At 46.2% G+C, this 18225-nt stretch overlaps 2 protein-coding genes across 8 annotated transcripts in view; both read right to left on the bottom strand.

Moving 5' to 3' along the window:
- Window positions 1–785: 785 nt before the first annotated feature.
- LOC122543652 (zinc finger protein 665-like) overlaps window positions 786–18225 on the bottom strand; it is a 93488-nt gene continuing 76048 nt past the window's right edge. Inside the window, exons 5-6 of the mRNA XM_043682469.1 lie at window positions 16473–16848; window positions 786–2390 (exon numbers count right to left, since the gene is read on the bottom strand). Of these exons, the coding sequence (XP_043538404.1) occupies window positions 1431–2390; window positions 16473–16848 (1336 nt within the window). The 3' untranslated portion in view covers window positions 786–1430. The remainder of the gene's footprint in view (window positions 2391–16472; window positions 16849–18225) is intronic.
- On the bottom strand, window positions 2344–16980 carry LOC122543549 (sulfhydryl oxidase 1-like). Of its 7 annotated transcripts, XM_043682358.1 has the most exons (3): window positions 16450–16977; window positions 8553–8657; window positions 2344–2712 (listed from the first exon to the last, which is right to left on the bottom strand). In XM_043682358.1, the coding sequence occupies exons 1-2, from the start codon at window positions 16854–16856 to the stop codon at window positions 8591–8593; spliced, it is 474 nt and encodes a 157-aa protein (XP_043538293.1). In that variant the 5' UTR covers window positions 16857–16977; the 3' UTR covers window positions 2344–2712; window positions 8553–8590. The 7 variants fall into 7 exon arrangements, with proteins under 7 accessions (XP_043538293.1, XP_043538296.1, XP_043538291.1 ...); XM_043682361.1 differs by lacking the exon at window positions 8553–8657 and having other exon boundaries at window positions 16593–16980; XM_043682356.1 differs by lacking the exon at window positions 8553–8657.

Raw genomic sequence — 18225 nt, 5'->3', positions numbered from 1 at the left:
ATTTCACAAGACTAGGAAAAGGCCATTCATCCCTTACAGCCTGTCCTGAGTTGTGGCCTAACTGCGCAGATTTCAATACAAGTTTCAGAAAGATTTCAAAAGCTCTTTTAAACTTTAACGATGCTTTCAGACTTTAACAATGTCTCTATCATTGTAGCTATTCTCAATGTTGCAGATCAACCAATTCAGAATGTAATTTAAATGCAGAGCTTTTCTAACAATAGGTGTGAATTCTGTCTGGGTCCCAATGTCCAGTCAGAATGACATTCCTGTTAGAAAAGCTTTGCATTTAAATTACAAGTAGTTCTGGGATTAATCTACCAAATAACAGAAACTCATTCTAAAAGATGAAAGATTTGATCTAAATTTGTTTACTGAATCACATCTCCATGACACTGGACACCTTTGGCTATAAATTCTGTGAGAATAACCTTATTCTGAACAAACACCTGATGAAGGAGTGGTGCTCCAAAAAGGTAATGATTCCAAATAAACCTGTTGGATTATAACCTGATGTGTGGTTTTTAACTTTGCCCACCCCAGTCCAACATTGTTTCTAGTGAATACACTTACTGCTACCAGTAAACTTTACAATGCCAATGAAATGACGCAGTACCTGCTCTCCTGAAAAAATTTACAAGTTCTAATAATACCAGCTACTTATTCACTGCTCCATCTGATACATAACATTGGAAACTTAGTGCCGAAGACCGAAAGAAATGAGCAGCTTTAAAACAAAAACCTCTTGGAGCTCAAAGCTTTCAATGAGAGTCTGAACATAGCGCTAAGTTCAGGTAACCTTTATTGTGACCCAACGTTGTTACAGCTTCAGATCTCCCCCACCAAGGAAAAAGGCATAGAAAAAAATAGTTGATATCTTTTAAACAACCAAAAGTTGAGCACACACAGTCCCCTTACCAACAACCAGTGCGACCCCCTCCCCCGCCACCAAACCTTTTTTCATTATTGGTCAGCACAGAGTTGTCCCCTTTTAATTGGATCCTTAGTACATCCTTAATCCATAGGAAGTATTACCTCACTTAGCAAGTTAGATCCACACCCTGTCTCCAAGTTTCTTCCACTCAACTGCCAGGGTGGGGAGTGGGGGAGGGAAGAGGAGCACAGTGTAGAGACAACCACACTGTTGTGGGTCTGGAATCACGTGTAGGCCAGACCAGGTAAAGGATACAGCTGGGATGGCTGAGTAAATCCTTTCCCACAACGGCAGTTTCCTTTCCACAAAAGGGCAGGAGTGAATCAGGTAGGGTTTTCTCCCACCCCAACACCAAAAATGGTTTCATTGTTCGATTCTGACTCCAGATTTCTGCCCGAATCCCAATTCAGTCATCTGCCATGGTGGGATTCGAACCAGAGTCTCCCCAGAACTGGGTTGATAGTCCAGTCAATAATGGCACTGGGCCTTCGCTCCTTCAATCCCCCTGCGTTGGGGCATGAACTCGCTGGTGCCTCTGCAGGTGGGAGGAGCGAGTGAAGCCCTTCCCGCATTGAGAGCAGATGAACGGCCTCTCCCCAGTGTGGACTCGCTGGTGGGCCAGCAGGTTGGAGGAATGGCTGAAGGCTTTCCCGCACTCTGGACAGCTGAAGGGCCTCTCCCCTACGTGGACCCGCCAGTGGATCTGGAGGCTGGAGGCCTGCGTAAAGCCCTTCCCACACTCGGGGCAGATGAAGGGCCTCTCCCCTGTGTGGACCCGCTGGTGGGTCTGGAGATTGGAGGAATTGCTGAATGCCTTCCTGCACTCGGGGCAGCTGAAGGGCCTCTCCCCCGTGTGGACCCGCTGGTGCTTCAGCCTGTCGGAGGAATTGCTGAAGGCCTTCCCGCACTCAGGGCAGGTTAACGGTTTCTCCCCTGTGTGGAGCCGCTGGTGGGTCAGCAGGGCAGAGGCCTGAGTAAAGCCCTTTCCGCACTCAGGGCAGATGAAGGGCCGTTCGCCAGAGTGGACCCGCCGATGAGTCAGCAGGGTGGAAGAATTGCTGAAGGTCTTCTTGCACTCAGGGCAGCTGTATGGCCTCTCCCCCGTATGGACCCGCTGGTGGGTCAACAGGTCAGTGGAATTGCTGAAGGCCTTCCTGCACTCGGGGCAGCTGAACGGCCTTTCCCCTGTGTGGACCCGCCTGTGCCTCAGCAGGGTGGAGGAATCGCTGAAGGCCTTCCCACACTCAGTGCAGGAGAATGGCCTCTCCCCGGTGTGACTCCGCCGATGAGTCTCCAGATCAGACGGGGCACGGAAGCCTTTCCCACAGTCACCACACTTCCACGGTTTCTCCACGGCGCGGGATTCCTCGGGTTTCTCCATGGCCGAGGTTTCAGCAACAAATAAACACGTGTAGAGTCCCTCCCTGCAGTGAATTCCTCTTTCCAGGCCGTATAACTGTTTCAGACTCCACACTCAGTGAACTGCAACAGTAGGGTTTCTCATCTAATCCCACTGATACTGAAAACGTACTCAAACAGGAACCAAAAAGCTTTGCTCCTTCTCACAGAAGGACAGTCGAAAATTGTTGTGGTCCCAATGGATCGAGTGACAGTGAGAGTGAGGACTGCAGACGTTGGAGAGTCAGAGTCGAAAAGTGTAGAGCTGGAAAAATACAGGTCAGACAGCATCTGAGGAGCAGGAGAGGAGAGTCGATGCTTCAGGCGGAAGCCCTTCATCTGTGGTTTTTGAAACTTTGGACTTCAGATTTTCAATTACTCTGGAAAAAGAGATTACAAAAGTCATCACTGTCAGTCCAGGGGAGAAATTCAGAACAAGTTTCTACTTTGTGTGGAACATACTTTTCTTTCGTTATTCCACAAAACTGAATGCACCATCCCACTCTCTCTCCCCCTCTCTTTTCTCATTCTGCTCTAACTAATTCTCCTGAAGGTGCTGATTCAGGATCTTACAGGGGCAGAAAAGCAAAAACGTCAAGACTGACATCTCTTTGAATTTTGGATAATTCCACATGAAAGTTAATATATTTCACAACATTGGGATACTGCTGAGTGAGCAAATCTGATTTTGGGAAGCAAAATAAACTGTGTCAATTCAGGGTGAACCTGTCGTGCAGCTTCTTGAGGAACAACCAGACACAAAATGGTTAACGTCCCCCAGTAGGGGGGACCAAAATGAGACATCAAGGCATTAACACCGACACCAGAGAGAAACTGAACATACAGACGTGGCAAACATTAATGGAAGGCCAGAGTCAGAGATGTACAGCCTAGAAACAGACACTTTGGTCAAACTCTTCTACTCCCAGTCAGGGCAAAACACTTTGAAAGCTGCTCTGAAGGTCCAGTCTTCACACTTCTGCTTTCACCAAATACGATTAAAGTCATACAGCATGGAAACATACCCTTCAGCCCAACTCCATCCAGATATCCGAAATTACTGTCATCCCATTTGCCATCAATTGGCCCCTACCCCTCTGATCCCTTCCTATTCATACACCCATCTAGATGCCTTTTAAATGCTATAATTGTACCAGCTACCACCACTTCCTCTGGCAGCTCATTCCATACCCCGCACCACCCTCTCCATGAAAAAGGTACTCCTTTGGTCTCAAATCTCCACACCCCCACTCTCACCCTAAACCTATTACCCTCTAATTCTGGACTCCCCCATCCCAGGGAAAATACCTTGTCTATTTACCTGGTCCTTTCTTTTCATGATTTAAAATCTCTAAGGTCACCCTCAGTCTCTGGCGTTAGAGAAAACAGCCCCACCCGAGCCTGCTGTCCCTCCTCACCCTGCAATTAAGACACACATCTTGAAGGGCTTTTGCCCGAAACATTGATTTTCCTGCTCCTCAGATGCTGCCTGACCTGCTGTGCTTTTCCAATACCACTCTAATCTAGACTCTGGTTTCCAGCATCTGCAGTCCTTGTTTTTACATATCTTAGTTTGCGGAGTCGGCTCCCTCCCTGGATTCACTCTGGTTGCTACAAGTAAACAGATTTCCTTCCCCACTCCCTTCCCACCCAGGATGAAGAATTTCCCAGAGGGAGGGAGATTCACTCTGCACAGTTTGCAGAAATCTCTTCCTTTCAGAAAATCCCCACAGTGTGGAAGCAGGCCATTCGGCCCAACAAGTCTACACTGACCCCCTGAAGGTTAACACACCCATTCCCCTACAGTTATTGCTCCACAATTACTCCTGCCTAATGCACCTAACCTGCACATCCCTGGGCACTATGGGACAATTCAGCATTGCCTATCCACCCTGACCTGCACATTCCTGGACACTATGGGCAATTTAGCATGGCTAACCCAAATCAAGGCCAGTGAGCAATGTCATGACGTGGAAAGTGCTCAGAGAACAATAGAAAGGGACAAGGAGAGTAAATGTCCAAGCAATCAAAACTGGATTCCAAAGATGACAACAATTGAAACTAAAAATGGCGTATCTGAATATGTGCTGCATTGTAACAAAAGTGAATGAATTGACTGCACACATTGAAGAGAATAATTATGATCGAAGACTCCTTAGAGAGACATGGCTTCAGCATGACAAGGATTTGATCCTGAATATCAAGGGAATAGTCAAATGGGAAACTCGATAAGGGTAAAGGGTTGGCACTGCTAATCAAAGCACTAATCACAGGGTAGTCTGGTGTCAGCTTGGATTTCAGGTCCTGATTTCTCTGTCTTCTGTTGATCTCCCTGTTCCCACAGATAACATGTCGGTCTGTTCTCAGCTCTGCTGGATTTCTGCTGAAACTTTGACCCCTCTTTTACATCTTCCAGAACAATAAAACATTCAGTTAATCAAAACCCAACCAACAATCTCCCAGCCTGTCAACCGATCAGACAGAGAATGTAGTTATAGCAGGGAATCGAAGAAAAATGAAACCAAATTAGAAATAAATAGGTGCTCATGCTCAATGTTTGTTCATTAGGAAGTAAACCAGAAATAGGGGTCTCCCAGGATTCGTATAGTGTCCTACTTGAGGAATTCTCTCATCCTTACATCTAACTACTTAGTACCCACCTATAATTTACCCCAACATTTACACCAACAGAAATAAAGCATCTGTTATCAAATAAACAAACAGAGATATACAATACGGAAATAGACTTTTTCTCTAACTCTTGTACACATACAAGTCCATGGGGGTGAATTTGTACTTGCAGCATGACGTTTGCAGATACATTCTATTTTCCTCAAAAACATGCACAATCTGCAGGCAGTCAATACTTATAATATTTTGTAAATTCCACTTTGATAATAGAACCAGTCTGACTCAAGATTGGGAAACAGACAGACTCTGACCTTATACCTTTAATGCTTTGTCTGAACTGACATGTCACCTTTTGTTATGAAAACCTTAAGCTTTCTCAAAGGTCCCTTCCAGGAAGTTCTGGGATTTACATATTAATGAAAGCTGCAAACCATTCTAAAAAGTGAAAGACTTAACAATCCCAGATTTGTTCAATATGTCATTTCAGTGGCAGGACATTGTAATGTTTTTATATAAACTCTGTGCCTTATGACCTTCTTCTCCACAACCACCTGATGAAGAGGCAGTGCTCTGAATGCTACTGTTTCCAAATACACTGTTGGACTTTAACCTGGTGTTGTGAGATTTTTAACTTTGTCCAGGTTAGGGGCGATTGACCATACGAAATTACCCATAGTGCCCATGGATGTGCAGGTTAGGTGTATTAGTCGGGGTAATTGTAGAGCAATAGGTGTAGGGGAATGGGCATGGGTGGATTACCGTTCAGAGCGTCGGTGTGGAGTCTTTGCGCCGAGTGGCCTGCTTCCATACTGTGGGGATTCTCTGAAGGGGAAGAGATTATTGCAAACTGTGCAAGGCAGCACAGGCATAGTGCGGGCCAGCCGACCGGAGCAGGCGTAGTGCTGGTGCCTGCTGTTGGCTGAGCCCTGCCCATGTTCCTCCCCCCTCGTCCGCCCCGTGACATTGACAGGGCCATTGTGACGTCAACAATGTCGGAGTGAAGCTCGCTCCCTTTTGGCAACTCTTCATCCTGGGATGGAGAGAGCAGGGGAAAGGTGGGATGAAGTCTGTTTACTTGAAGCAACTAGAGTGAATCCAGGGAGGGAGCAGACTCTGCAAACTCAGGTATGTGTCTTAATTACCTGGGTGAGGAGGGATAGAAGGATAGAGATTGGGAAGGAGGTGAAGTTTTATGTTTTTACTTTACATTTTCTTTTCTACCCTGGACGGACAGTGATGACTTTTATAGTCTCTTTTTACAGAGTATTTGAAGATCTGAAGACAGAAGTTTCAAAATCAAGAGATGTTGAGGCCCGAAACATTGACTCGCCTGCTCCTCAGATGCTGCCTGACCTGCTGTGCATTTCCAGCACTGCACTTTTTGACTCTGACTCTCCAGTGTCTGCAGTCCTCACTTTGAATCAATGTCTGAGAGCAACTCAAACCACTGGGACAGCAAGGATTTTAGTCTATGATTCTGTGAGAAGAAGCAAAGCTTTTTGGCTCCTGTTTGAGTATATTTTCAGCATCAGTGGGACCTTACTGTTGCAGTGCATCGAGTGTGGAGCCTGAAACAGTGATACGGCCTGGAAAGAGGAATTCACGGCGGAGAGGGGCTCTACATGTGTTTGTATGTGACTGAAGCTTCAGCCATGGAGAAACCCAAGGAATGCTGCCCCGTGGAGAAACCGTGGAAGTGTAGTGACTGCAGGAAAGGCTTCTGAGCCCCATCTGTCCTGGAGACTCATCGGAGTCACACTGGGGAGAGGCCATTCTGCCCCAAGTGCGAGAAGGGCTTCAGCAATTCATCTCACCTGCTGACCCACAGGCGGATCGACACGGTGAGGGGGGGGGGGGTAATAGGCCCTTCAGCTGCCCCAAGTGCGGGGAGATCTTCAGCAGTTCTTCTGCCCTCCTGACCCACGAGCAGGTCCACACCGGGGAGAGGCCCTTGAGTTGCTCTGAGTGCAGGAAAGTCTTTACCCAGCCCTCCCACCTGCTGGTTCACGTGCCATCACAAGGGGACTGAAGGAGGGACGGCAGAGTGCCAATAATCAACTGGACTATCAAACCAGTTCCAGGGACTCCCGGGTTTGAATCCCACCATGGTAGATGGCGGAATTGGAATTTGGTCAGCCATCTGGAGTTCCGAATCTAACGATGAAACCATTTTCGGGGGGTGGTGTGGTGGGAGAAAACCCCCATCTGATTTAGTCATGCCCTTTTTAGTGAAGGAAACTGCTGTTGTGGGAAAGGATTCATTCAGTCGTCCCAGCCTTAACCTGGTATGGCCTGCACGTGACTCCAGACACATAGCATGTGGTTGACTCTACACTGCCTCCCAGGTGGTGAGTGGAGGGGGCTGGAGTGTCGGCGCTTTGACCTTGAGTTGTTTTAAAGAAAAAAAAATCAGCTACTTTTTCTATGCCATTTTGCTGGGGGGGGGGTGGAATCTGAAGCTGTAACAAAGTTGGGTCACAATAAAGGTTACCTGAACTTACGGTTCGCCTCAGACTCTCATTGAAAGCTTTGAGCTCCAAGAGGTTTTTGTTTTAAAGTTGCTTATTTCTTTAAACCTCCTGCACTAAGTTTCCAAAATCATGTATCAGATTGAGAAGTGAATGAGTAGCTAGTTTCGCTAGAAATTGTAAACTTTTCAGGAGTGTAGGTACTGCATAGTTTCATCAGCATTATAAAGTTTACTGGCAGCACTGGGAGGTGTGTGCTGTCTTCACTAGAAACAATGTGGAGGTGCCGGTGTTGGACAAGGTTGGTCAAAGTTAAAAATCACACACCAGGTTATAGACCAACAGGCTTACCTGGAAGCACTAGCTTTCGGAGCGCTGCCCCTTCATTGGGTAGCTGTGGAGCAGGATCATAAGACAACAGAATTTATAGCAAAAGATCACTGAGAGGATGCAACTGAGAGGATATATTGAACAAACCTAGATTAAGTTAAGTCTTTCATCTTTTAGAACAGGTTGCAGGTTTTAGTTCATTAATGTGTAAATCCCAAAACGACTATTAAGTCAAATTCTCGAGATGGCTTAAGGTTTTTTTTAAAAACAGGTGACATCTCAGCTCAGACAATGCGTGAAAGGTGTGAGGTTCGAATCTGTCAGTATCCCAACCTTAAATCTCACTGGTTCTATTTCCAAAATAGGAATTTATAAAACAGTACATGGATTGACTGCCTGCATATTTTTGCACAAAAAAGTGCACATTGAATACATCTGCAAATACACCCCATCATTATATGTATGTGTGCTTGCATGAGAGAGAGTGTGTGCGCGCGCGCACATGCTTGGTAAAGAGAGTGTGTGATGGAATGTAAGCCTGTGAGAGGGTAGTGTGCTGGGGGTGTGTGTGTGTGTGTCTGAGAGAGAGCGCGGGTGTATAAGAGAGGTATACAGTAGATAAAAGCAAGGAGTTGCATTTTGCTAAAATAAGGAAGGGCAGGACTGGTACAGTTAATGGGTTATATTGTAGAACAGAGAGATATGGTGTGGGAGTTGGTTCAGGTACATAGTTCATTGAAAGTTGCATCATTGGTTGTGAGGTTGGTTAAGGAGGCATTCAGCACACTTACCTTAATTGTTCACACTGTTGAGTAAAGGAGTTGGGACATCATGTTGAGGTTGTACAGGATGTTGGTGAGGCCACTTTTAGAATACGGAGAACGATTCTGGTGGTCCTATAACAGGAAGAATTCTATTGGAGGGGGTTCAGTAAAGATTTACCAGGATGTTGCCAGGACTGGAGGGTTTGAGTTATAAGCAGAGGCTGGGACTCTGGAGCACAGGAGGTTGAGGGGTGACCTCATTGAGATTTATAAAATCATGAGGGGTATAGGTAAGGTGAACATCAAAAATAGTGAGGAGCATTCACAGTTATGTCAAGCGAAAGGTGGGGGGGGGGGGGGTGAATTGTGGCATTTGGACACTTCATATCCGTCAGGAGCAGCATCTCCATAGTGCCTACTGCGCACGTTCACCGGTGTCACATGCTCTTCGCTGTCTGCAGAAACGGCGCGAATCAATAGACAATAGGTGCAGGAGTAGGCCATTCTGCCCTTCGAGCGTGCACCACCATTCAATATGATCAAGGCTGATCATCCTTAATCAGTATCCAGTTCCTGCCTTATCTCCATAACCCTTGATTCCACTATCCTTGAGAGCTCTATCCAACTCTTTCTTAAATGAATCCAGAGACTGGGCCTCCACATTCCACACAGCCACCACTCTCTGGGTGAAGAGTTTCTCCTCATCCTTCTTCAAATGGAGGAGAAAGTGAGGTCTGCAGATGCTGGAGATCAGAGCTGGAAATGTGTTGCTGGAAAAGCGCAGCAAGTCAGGCAGCAGGCTTATGGCCGAAACGTCGATTCTCCTGTTCCCTGGATGCTGCCTGACCTGCTGCGCTTTTCCAGCAACACATTTCCAGCTTCTTCAAATGGACCAATGGGAAGCCAGGGAGGACTGCAAGGGGACTGGTCCTCCTGCCAATCAAAGCCCCCCTACTGTCAGACTGCAGAAGGTGGACCATGAGTTTTTGAAGCTGCTGCTCCTCTCTCTCTCTCTCTCTCTCTCTCTCTCTGAATGAAGATCGAGCTTCAACCCAGACTGCAACTTCCTTCCTCTAACCACCATCGTGAGTATGGCATTCTCTTTTCTCACCCGTTTTTCCATTTCGGGCTTCAATTGTTGACTTGCAGCAACTGAAAAGAAAGCATGTGAATCCAGGGAGGGGACAGAGTCGGGAAACGTTGGTCCACATCTGTGTCTCAATTGGCAAACAAATGGCAAATGCAATACCACAATGTGAAGTTATGGCCTTTGTTGTGTTAAAATAAACTATCAAAAGGAGGTGAATTGTTTAAATGGGATGTGGAGAAAGTATGGACTGCAGATGCTGAAGATCAGAGTCGAAAAGTGTGGCATTAAAGAAGCACAGGAGGTCAGGTAGCATCTGAGAAGCAGGAGAGTCGACGTTTTGGGCACGACCCCTTCATCAGGAATGATGCATGGACGTACAAAGGGGCCTCAGCGTCCTTCTACACCAGTCACTGCCAGTTGTCAGACAGATGCAGCAAGCAATCAGCAAGGCAAGTGGTATATTAGCAAGAGGTATTGAGTTCAGAAATGGGGATGTCTTCCTGCAGTTAGGGGGTCATTGAATATATTCAAGGCTGAGTTCATCTGATTTTTGAACAACAAAATGGATGTTTATGGGGGAAAGCAAGAAAATAATTTTAAGACCAGTACAGACGTTACAGAGTCAGACAGCACAGAAACAGACCCTTCAGTCCAACTAGTCCATGTTGACTATATTCACAAACTAAACTAGCCCCACCTGCCAGTGTTTGGCCCATATACCTCAGAACTTATTCTATTTATGTACTCATCCAAATGCCTTTTAAACATTGTTACTGTACATGCATCCACCATTTCCTATGGGCATTCATTCCACACGCAAACCACTCTCTTTAAACAAAAAGGTGCTCATGTCTTTTTAAAATCTTTCTCCTCTCACCTTAATTTGCTCTCTTATCTATGCCTCTCATGGTTTTGTAAATCGCTGTAAAGAGAACAAAGACCCTTACAGCACAGGAACAGGCCCTTCAGCCCTCCAAGGCTATGCTGATCCAGATCCTCCATCTAAACTTGCCGGCTATTTTCTAAGGATCTGTATCCCTTTGCTCCCTGCCCATTCTGTATAGATACATCTTAAATGACGCTATCATTCCTGCCCCTACCACCTCCGCTGGAGATGCATTTGAGGCACCCACCACCCTCTGCATAAAGAACTTTCCATGTATATCGCCCTCAAACCTTTCCCCTCTCACTTTGAACTCATGACCCTTAGGAATTAAGTCTTCTCCTCTGGGAAAAAAAATTCTTCCTATTCACCCCTGTCTACACCTCTCATGGTTTTGTAGGCCTCATTCATCCCCCTCAACCTCATTTCCAATGAAAATAATCCTAATCTCCTCAACCTCTCCTCATAGCACGCGCTCTCCATATCAGGCAACATCCTGGTGAACCTCCTCTGCACCCTCTCCAAAGTATTCACATCCTTCTGGAAATCTGGAGACCGGAATTGTACGCAGTATTCCAAATACGGCTGAACAAAATCTTAAATAACTTTAACATGACCTGCCAACTCTTGTACTCTGTCAGATGATGGAAAGTATGCTGTATGCCACCTTGACCACTCTGACATGCGATGCCACCTTCAGAGAACAATAGACACCCTGATCTCTCTGTACATCAATTTTCACCAGGACTTTTCCATTTACAGTATAGTTCACTCTTGAATTGCATCTTCACAAATGCATCACTCGCATTTGTCTGGATTGAACTCCATCTGCCATTTCTCTTCCCAACTCTCCAATCTATAATCTGCTACTCCACCAATCTGAGTGTCATCTGCAAACTTGCTAAGGACACACTCTACACCTTCACCTCTCAACTTCCAATACCCCAGTGAAAAAAGTCTCAGCCTATCCATCAACAGGTGTGAATTCTGTCTGGGTCCCAATGTCGAGTCAGTCTGACATTTTTGTTAGAAAAGCTCTGCATTTAAATTACATTCTTGAGAAAGTTACTTAAAAACAGGTTCTGGGATTAACATACCAAAGAACAGAAACCCATTTCAAAATATGAAAGATTTCTCTCTAAATGGTTTAATGTATCAGATCTCCATGACACTGGATTTGTTTGGCTATAAATTGTGTGATCATGGCCTTATTCTCCACAACCACCTGATGAAGGAGCAGCGCTCCGAAAGCTACTGCTTCTGAACAAACCTGTTGGACTCAAACCTGGTGTTGTGTGATTTTTAAACTTTGTACAGGTTAGGGGGATTAACCATGCTAAATTATCAATAATCCGTAGGGATGTGCAGGTTAGGGTGGAATAACCACTGGAAATACAGGGTAAGAGGGTGGGATGCTCTTCGGAGGGCCAGTGTGGGCTCGATAGGTCGAATGGCCTACTTCCACATTGTCAGCAATCTTCCTATTACAGGGCCACCAGAAGTGTAATCAGTACTCTGAAAGTGGCCTCACCAACACCCTGTACAACTTCAACATGATGTCCCAACTCCTATACTCAACGGTGTGAACAATTAAGGCAATGGTGCTAAAAGCCTTCTTAAACCACCAGTCTACCAGTGATGCAACTTTGAAAGAACTATATCCCTAAATCCCCTCATGTCTCTGTTCTACATCAGGACCCAGGGCCCTACCATTAGCGAGTCCATGCAAACCCTCCGAAGAGTACACCCATTCCCCTATTGATCTACATTCACCCCTGAATGATACACCTAACCTGTACACCCCTGGGCGCTATGGGTAATTTAGCATGGTCAGTCCCCCCCAACCTGCACACCCCTGGACGCAATGGGTAATTTAGCTTGGCGAATTCAACTGAACCCGCACAACACTGTTTTGACACAGAGGGTGGTTTGTGTTTGGAATGGACCTCCTGAGGTGGTAGAAGATGCAGGTACAGTTACAATGTTTAAACAACATTTGGATGGGTACATGCTTAGAAAGTTGAGGTATATGGGCCAAACGCATGCAAGTGGGACTAGTTTAGTTTAGGTATCCTGGTCAGCATGGACAAGTTGGACGGAAGGGTCTCTGGGTGGGTTATGCTTTGGCGGGTCGGTGTGGACTTGTTGGGCCGAAGGGCCTGAAAAAAACACCCTTAAAAGCTACTCTGAAAGTCCACTCTTTACAACCACACCTCTGCTTTCACCGAAGAAGATTAGAGTCATACCCTTTGGCCCAACCCGGCCAGACCGGACAGATATCAGAAATTAATCAAGTCCCATTCGCCATCATTTGGCCCATACCCCTCTAAATCCTTCTCATTCATATCCCCATTCAGATGCGTTTTAAAATGTTGTAATTGTACCAGCCTCCACCACTTCCTCTGGCAGCTCAATCCATACATGCACCACCCTGTCTGTGATAAAGTTTTCCCTCAGGTCTCTTTTATATCATTCCCCTCTTACCACAAACATATGCCCTCTAGTACTGGACTCCCCTACACGAGGCAAAAGACCTTGGATATTCACCCTATCCACACCCCTTATTAAAGCCTATAAGATTACCCCTCAACCTCTGATGCTTTAGGGAAAATATCCCTGGTCTATTCAGCCTCTCCCTGTAGTTCAAACCCTCCAACTCTGGCAACAGCTTTGTCAATTTTTTCCAACCCCCTTCAAAATTTCACAAGCTTTTTCCTAAACCAAGGAGACCAGAAGTGGCCCAACCAACGGACAGTCATAATATGACATCCCAACTCCTATACCCGATGTTCTGACCAACGAAGGAAAGCATACCAAACGCCACCTTCACTATTCTGTTAACCCGAGACTCCAATTTCAAGGAACTATGAACCTGCACTCCAAGGTCTTCTGGTTCTGCAACACATCCCTTAACTGTATTCCTGATAAAGGGCTTTTGCCTAAAACGTCGATTTTACTGCTCCTCGGATGCTGCCTGAACTGCTGTGCTCTTCCAGCATCTGCAGTCATTGTTTTTACCTACTTCCCTTAACTGTGTCAGTCCTGCCTGGATTGCTTGACTAAAACGCAAACCTCGGATTTCTCCAAATTAAACTCCATCTGCTACTCCTCGGCTCATCAGCCGATCCAATCAGTTCTAATTTATAGCAAACTTTCTTTTCTCTGTTATTCCCTAGAAGCTGAAAATCTCCATTGCCCACACTCTCTCCCTCCGTCTTTACTTTGCTGAAACTGCAAGAATAGGGTTGTGAAATTGATCAGTCATGACTGAATGGTATGAGCAGACCGGGTGGGCTGAATGGCCAAATTTCTGCTCCTATGTCTGATGCTGTCCTGGACACAGGAGGAGAGAATTGGGAACAGCACTGAACAGATCATGACTGGATATCTAGGTGGACAACTTGGGACTTTTTCACTGGAGCATAGGAGGTTGAGAGGTGACCTTACTAAGGTTTATAAAATCATGAGGGGAGAGATGAGGTGAACGGCGGGTGTCTTTCCCCTAGGGTGGGGATTTCAAGATTAGGGAGCCAATTTTGATCATGAGTGGAGAACGATTTTTAAAAAAAGACTTGAAGGTTACTTTTTTTATACAGAGAGTGGTTCACGTGTGGAATAAATATCTAGAGGAAGTGGTGGATGCAGGGACAGTAACATTTAAAAGACATTTGGATAAGTACATGAATAGGAAAGGTTCAGAGGAATATGAGCCAAACACAGGCAGGTGGGACTGGTTTAGTTTGAGAACACAGTCAACTTGTACCAGTTGGACTGCAGGGTCTGTTTCTGTGCTGTCTGACACTAACTGTTCTGTTCTATACTGGTCTTAAAACCATGTTCTTGCCTTTCCCCCATAACCATCTACTTCTTTGTTGGTCAAAAACCCAATGAACTCAGCCTTGAATATATTCAATGACAACTGCAGAATATATTCAACTGCAGGAAGACATCTGCACTTCAGACGTCAATTCCTCTTGTTAATATACCACTTGCCTTGCTGATTGCTAGCTGCACCTGTCTGACAACTGGCAGTGACTGGTGTAGAAGGAAGCTGAGGTCCCTTTGTACATCCACACACTATTCCTGAAGAAGGGCCCATGCCAGAAATGTTGACTCTCCTGCTCCTCGGATGCTGTTTGACCTGCTGTGCTTTTCCAGCACCACACGTTTTGATTCTGATGTCCAGTCCTCACTTTTTCCACATCCCAATATATCACCATTTAAACAATACACCTCCTTTCTACTTTTTTTCACAGCAAAAGCCATAACTTCACATTGTGGTACTGTATTTGCCATGTGTTTGTCACTGGTCTTCTCTACATTGGGGAGATAGAGCATAAATCTGGGGAACAGTTCACTGAGCATCGCAGCCGGTCAGCAGAGCCTGACCAGACATCCCAGTCACCACACATTTTAATTCCTCTTCCCACTCCCTTTCTGACATGACCATCCTTAGGTGTCCTCAATTGCCATAATGAACCAAACCGCAAATTGGAGAAACATCTCATCTTCCGCCCAAGCAGCCGAACAGCCCAGAGGACTCAACGTAGAGTTCTCCAAATTCAAATAACCTCCCTACCACCAACCAGATTCCTTCCTCCCAATGACCAACCAGGCCATACCCTCCACCTGTCTCCATCTAGCCCCACTTCAGCACTCTGCCCCTGACATACCCTTGTTCTGCAGCCTCCCCGCCCATACCCACGCACAGTCCTGAAGAAGGGTTACACCCAAAACACCAACTTCTCCACCCCCTGATGCTGCCGGGTTGCTGCGTTTTTCCAGCCTCCTGCCTGTCTATTTTGCCAATTGAGACACAGACCTGGACCAACTTTTCCCCGTGCCTGACCCTTCCTGGATTCAATCTTTTTCCTTTCAGTTGCTCCAAGTCAATTGGACCCCAGAATGAAACATAAATGGAAAAGGGGTGAGGAAAGAGTGCCATACTCTCGGATGTTGGACAGAGGAAGGAGGAGAAGCTCAATCTTGATAGAGAGATAGACTTCAGAAGCTCATGGCCCACTTTCCGCATTCAGACAATAAGGAAGCTCTGACTGGCAGGTCCTCCAGTCCTCTTTATTGGTCCATCAAAAGTAGGTCTCACCCCTTTTCTGCCAACAAGGAACGTGTGCCATATTTTGGTGACACCAGCAAACATGCACACCCTTCTTGTTGACACAGAGGAGCATACACAATTGCTCTGTAGCCATGCTGGTGTTATTGACTGCTTTTAAGTGTCTAAATGCCAATCAGAGAATGCCATAGAGCTTGACATTTTATTGCTTTTGCATTTGTCTGTTTCAACATTGTTATGTCTTTTCCCCAGTGCTGGGGTGAAGCTCAGAACAGCATAGGTTTAGGGTGAGAGTGGAAAGATATAAGAGGTACTTAAGGGGCAACTTTTCCATGCAGAGCATGGGGTGGAGCATGTATGGAATGATCTGCCAGAGAAAGTGATGGAGTCTGGTACAATTACAGCATTTAAAAGGCATCTGGATGGGTATATGAATCATAAGGGTTTAGAGGAATATGATTCAAGAGCTGGCAATTAGGACTAGATTAATTTAGGATATCTGGACAGCATGAATGGATAGGATCAAAGGGCCTGTTTCAGTGCTGTACATCTCTGACTCTAAATAATAGAGTATACTTTGACAAATAACAAACTAGACCCATGTTAACAGGGCTTAGTATACCACATGCTTTACTAACCACTCAAAATAGGTCATGCCCTTTCAATATCTGAGGAACATATACATGCTGGTGCATAATCTCCTTACACACAGCGTAAGCAATTGCACAAGTAACATTAAGGGGAAAAAGGATTAAAAAACAGTGAAGGTAAAAAGCACAAGCGCCAGTAAAAGCAGATGGAAAGTGAGTGTAAAATGTCACTATGACAGGACAGGCCCCACATTCCTTCCCCTCCGTCCCCCCCCAACCTGCCTCACCTTTCACCTCCCGGGCCCAGTACCTTCCAGGTGGCCCCATAGTTGACACAGGGGCCGCCCCACGACCAGTAGAACTCCACCACCCAGGCGGCCGACGAGTTCCCAAGCAGGCCCTTAACCCCATCCGCCTCCAGAATGCTCACCGGCTCCTGGCTGCTGTACAGCCGGCCGGTGTGGGCGTGACACAGCAGCTGCGCCAGGAAGGCGGCGGTGCCCAGTGACGGGTGTCTGCCCCGGGCCGCACGGCGCCATTTTCCTAACGGCCGCCCTCCCGCCGCTTCCCCGCTCGAGCGACTTCTCCTCCCAACCGCCTTCGCCCCCGCGTGACGTCTGCACGGGGGGATGGGCGGGGCCGGGGGAGCCTCACCGTCACCATGCAACAGCCACCTCGCGCTACAACTGCTCATTCACAAAAACAAACTCTCCTGTCTCGCTCTGCAGCTGCAGGGGGGACACTGCCACGTTTCCAGGAGCCCTGTCTACATTGGGAAAGCTCACGGCTCAATTTAAACAGATATTCTGACATATAACGATACCTTGTCATATCTAAAGGGGGAAATCTGCATTTTAAAGGGCATGGATATTTTAACGGGCTATTTCTGCAAATAAAGAGAATTAAACGGACAAGGTTATATTTCAAACGGATGCGGGCATTCAAAGGATTATCTTAATATGTAAAGTGACGCAGTCATATCTAAATGAATCTATATTTCGAAGAGACGTTGCCCTATTTATAAGCAGAAATATCCCTTTAAGAGACTCTGTGTCCCAATGTTGAGTCAGACTGATATTTTTCTTAGAAAAGCTCTGCATTTAAATTACATTCTGGAGAAGCTAATTTATAGATAAGGGTGTAGGTTAGGGTGGATTGGCTGTACTGTATTACCCATAGTGACCAGGGATGTGCAGGTTAGGGTGGATTGGCAATGGGAAATAAGGAGTAAAGGGGTGGGTATGGGTGGGATGCTCTTTGGAGGGCCATTGTGGAATAGATGGGCTGAATGGCCTGCTTGCACATTGTGGGGGTGGAGGAGTCAGAATCCCACCAATGGAGCATCTGATCTGCATCTATCCTGTCAACCCCCTTTGGTCCAACTAATCTAGACCGACCCAGATTCTCAAACTAAACTAATGCCACTTGCCTGCATTTGGCCCATATCCCTCTTAAACCTTTCTATTCATGTACCCATCCAAACATAATTTAAACACTGCAACTGTCCCTGCATCTACCACTTCCTCAGCAGGTTCATTCCACACACAAACCACCCTCTGTCAAAACATTGCCCCTCAGGTTCTTTTTAAATCTCTTTCCTCTCACCTTAAAACAAATGCCCCTAGTTTCGAGCTCCCCCTTTGCTATTCACCTTACCTCCACTCCTCGTGATTTTATAAGTCCCAATGAGGTCACCCCTCATCCTCCTGTGAAAAAAGTCCCAGGCTCTCCTTATAACTCAAACCCTCCAGTCCTGGCAACGTCCTGGTAAATCTTTACCGAACCCTCTTAATAGAATTCTTCCTATTACAGGGCCACCAGAACCGTACTCAGTACCCAGAAAGTGTCCTCACCACAACATCCTGTACAGCCTCAACAGGATGTCCAAACTCCTATACTCAACGATGTGAACAGTGAAGGCAATGGTGTTAAAGGACTTCTTAACCACCATGTCTACAACTGATGCAACTTTCAAAGAACTGGGTTAGATTCCCTACAGTGTAGAAACAGGCCCTTTGGCGCAGCCAGCCCATACCAACTCTCTGAAAAGTAACCCACTCTCT

Source organism: Chiloscyllium plagiosum, chromosome 44 (assembly GCF_004010195.1).
Source record: "Chiloscyllium plagiosum isolate BGI_BamShark_2017 chromosome 44, ASM401019v2, whole genome shotgun sequence".
Classification (NCBI taxonomy): domain Eukaryota; kingdom Metazoa; phylum Chordata; class Chondrichthyes; order Orectolobiformes; family Hemiscylliidae; genus Chiloscyllium; species Chiloscyllium plagiosum.
The sequence above is the reverse complement of the archived record's forward strand: the minus strand, read 5'-3'. Positions and strand labels throughout refer to the sequence as shown.

What these genes read in the sequence shown, in the direction of transcription:
- LOC122543549 (XM_043682355.1), bottom strand. Translation starts at nt 16,856, where the DNA reads ATGAGCAGTTGTAGCGCGAGGTGGCTGTTGCATGGTGACGGTGAGGCT. An exon ending in CTGGGCCCGGGAGGTGAAAG is followed by an intron (nt 13,730 to 16,449) that starts GTGAGGCAGGTT and finishes CTATTCTTGCAG; the next exon opens with TTTCAGCAAAGTAAAGACGG.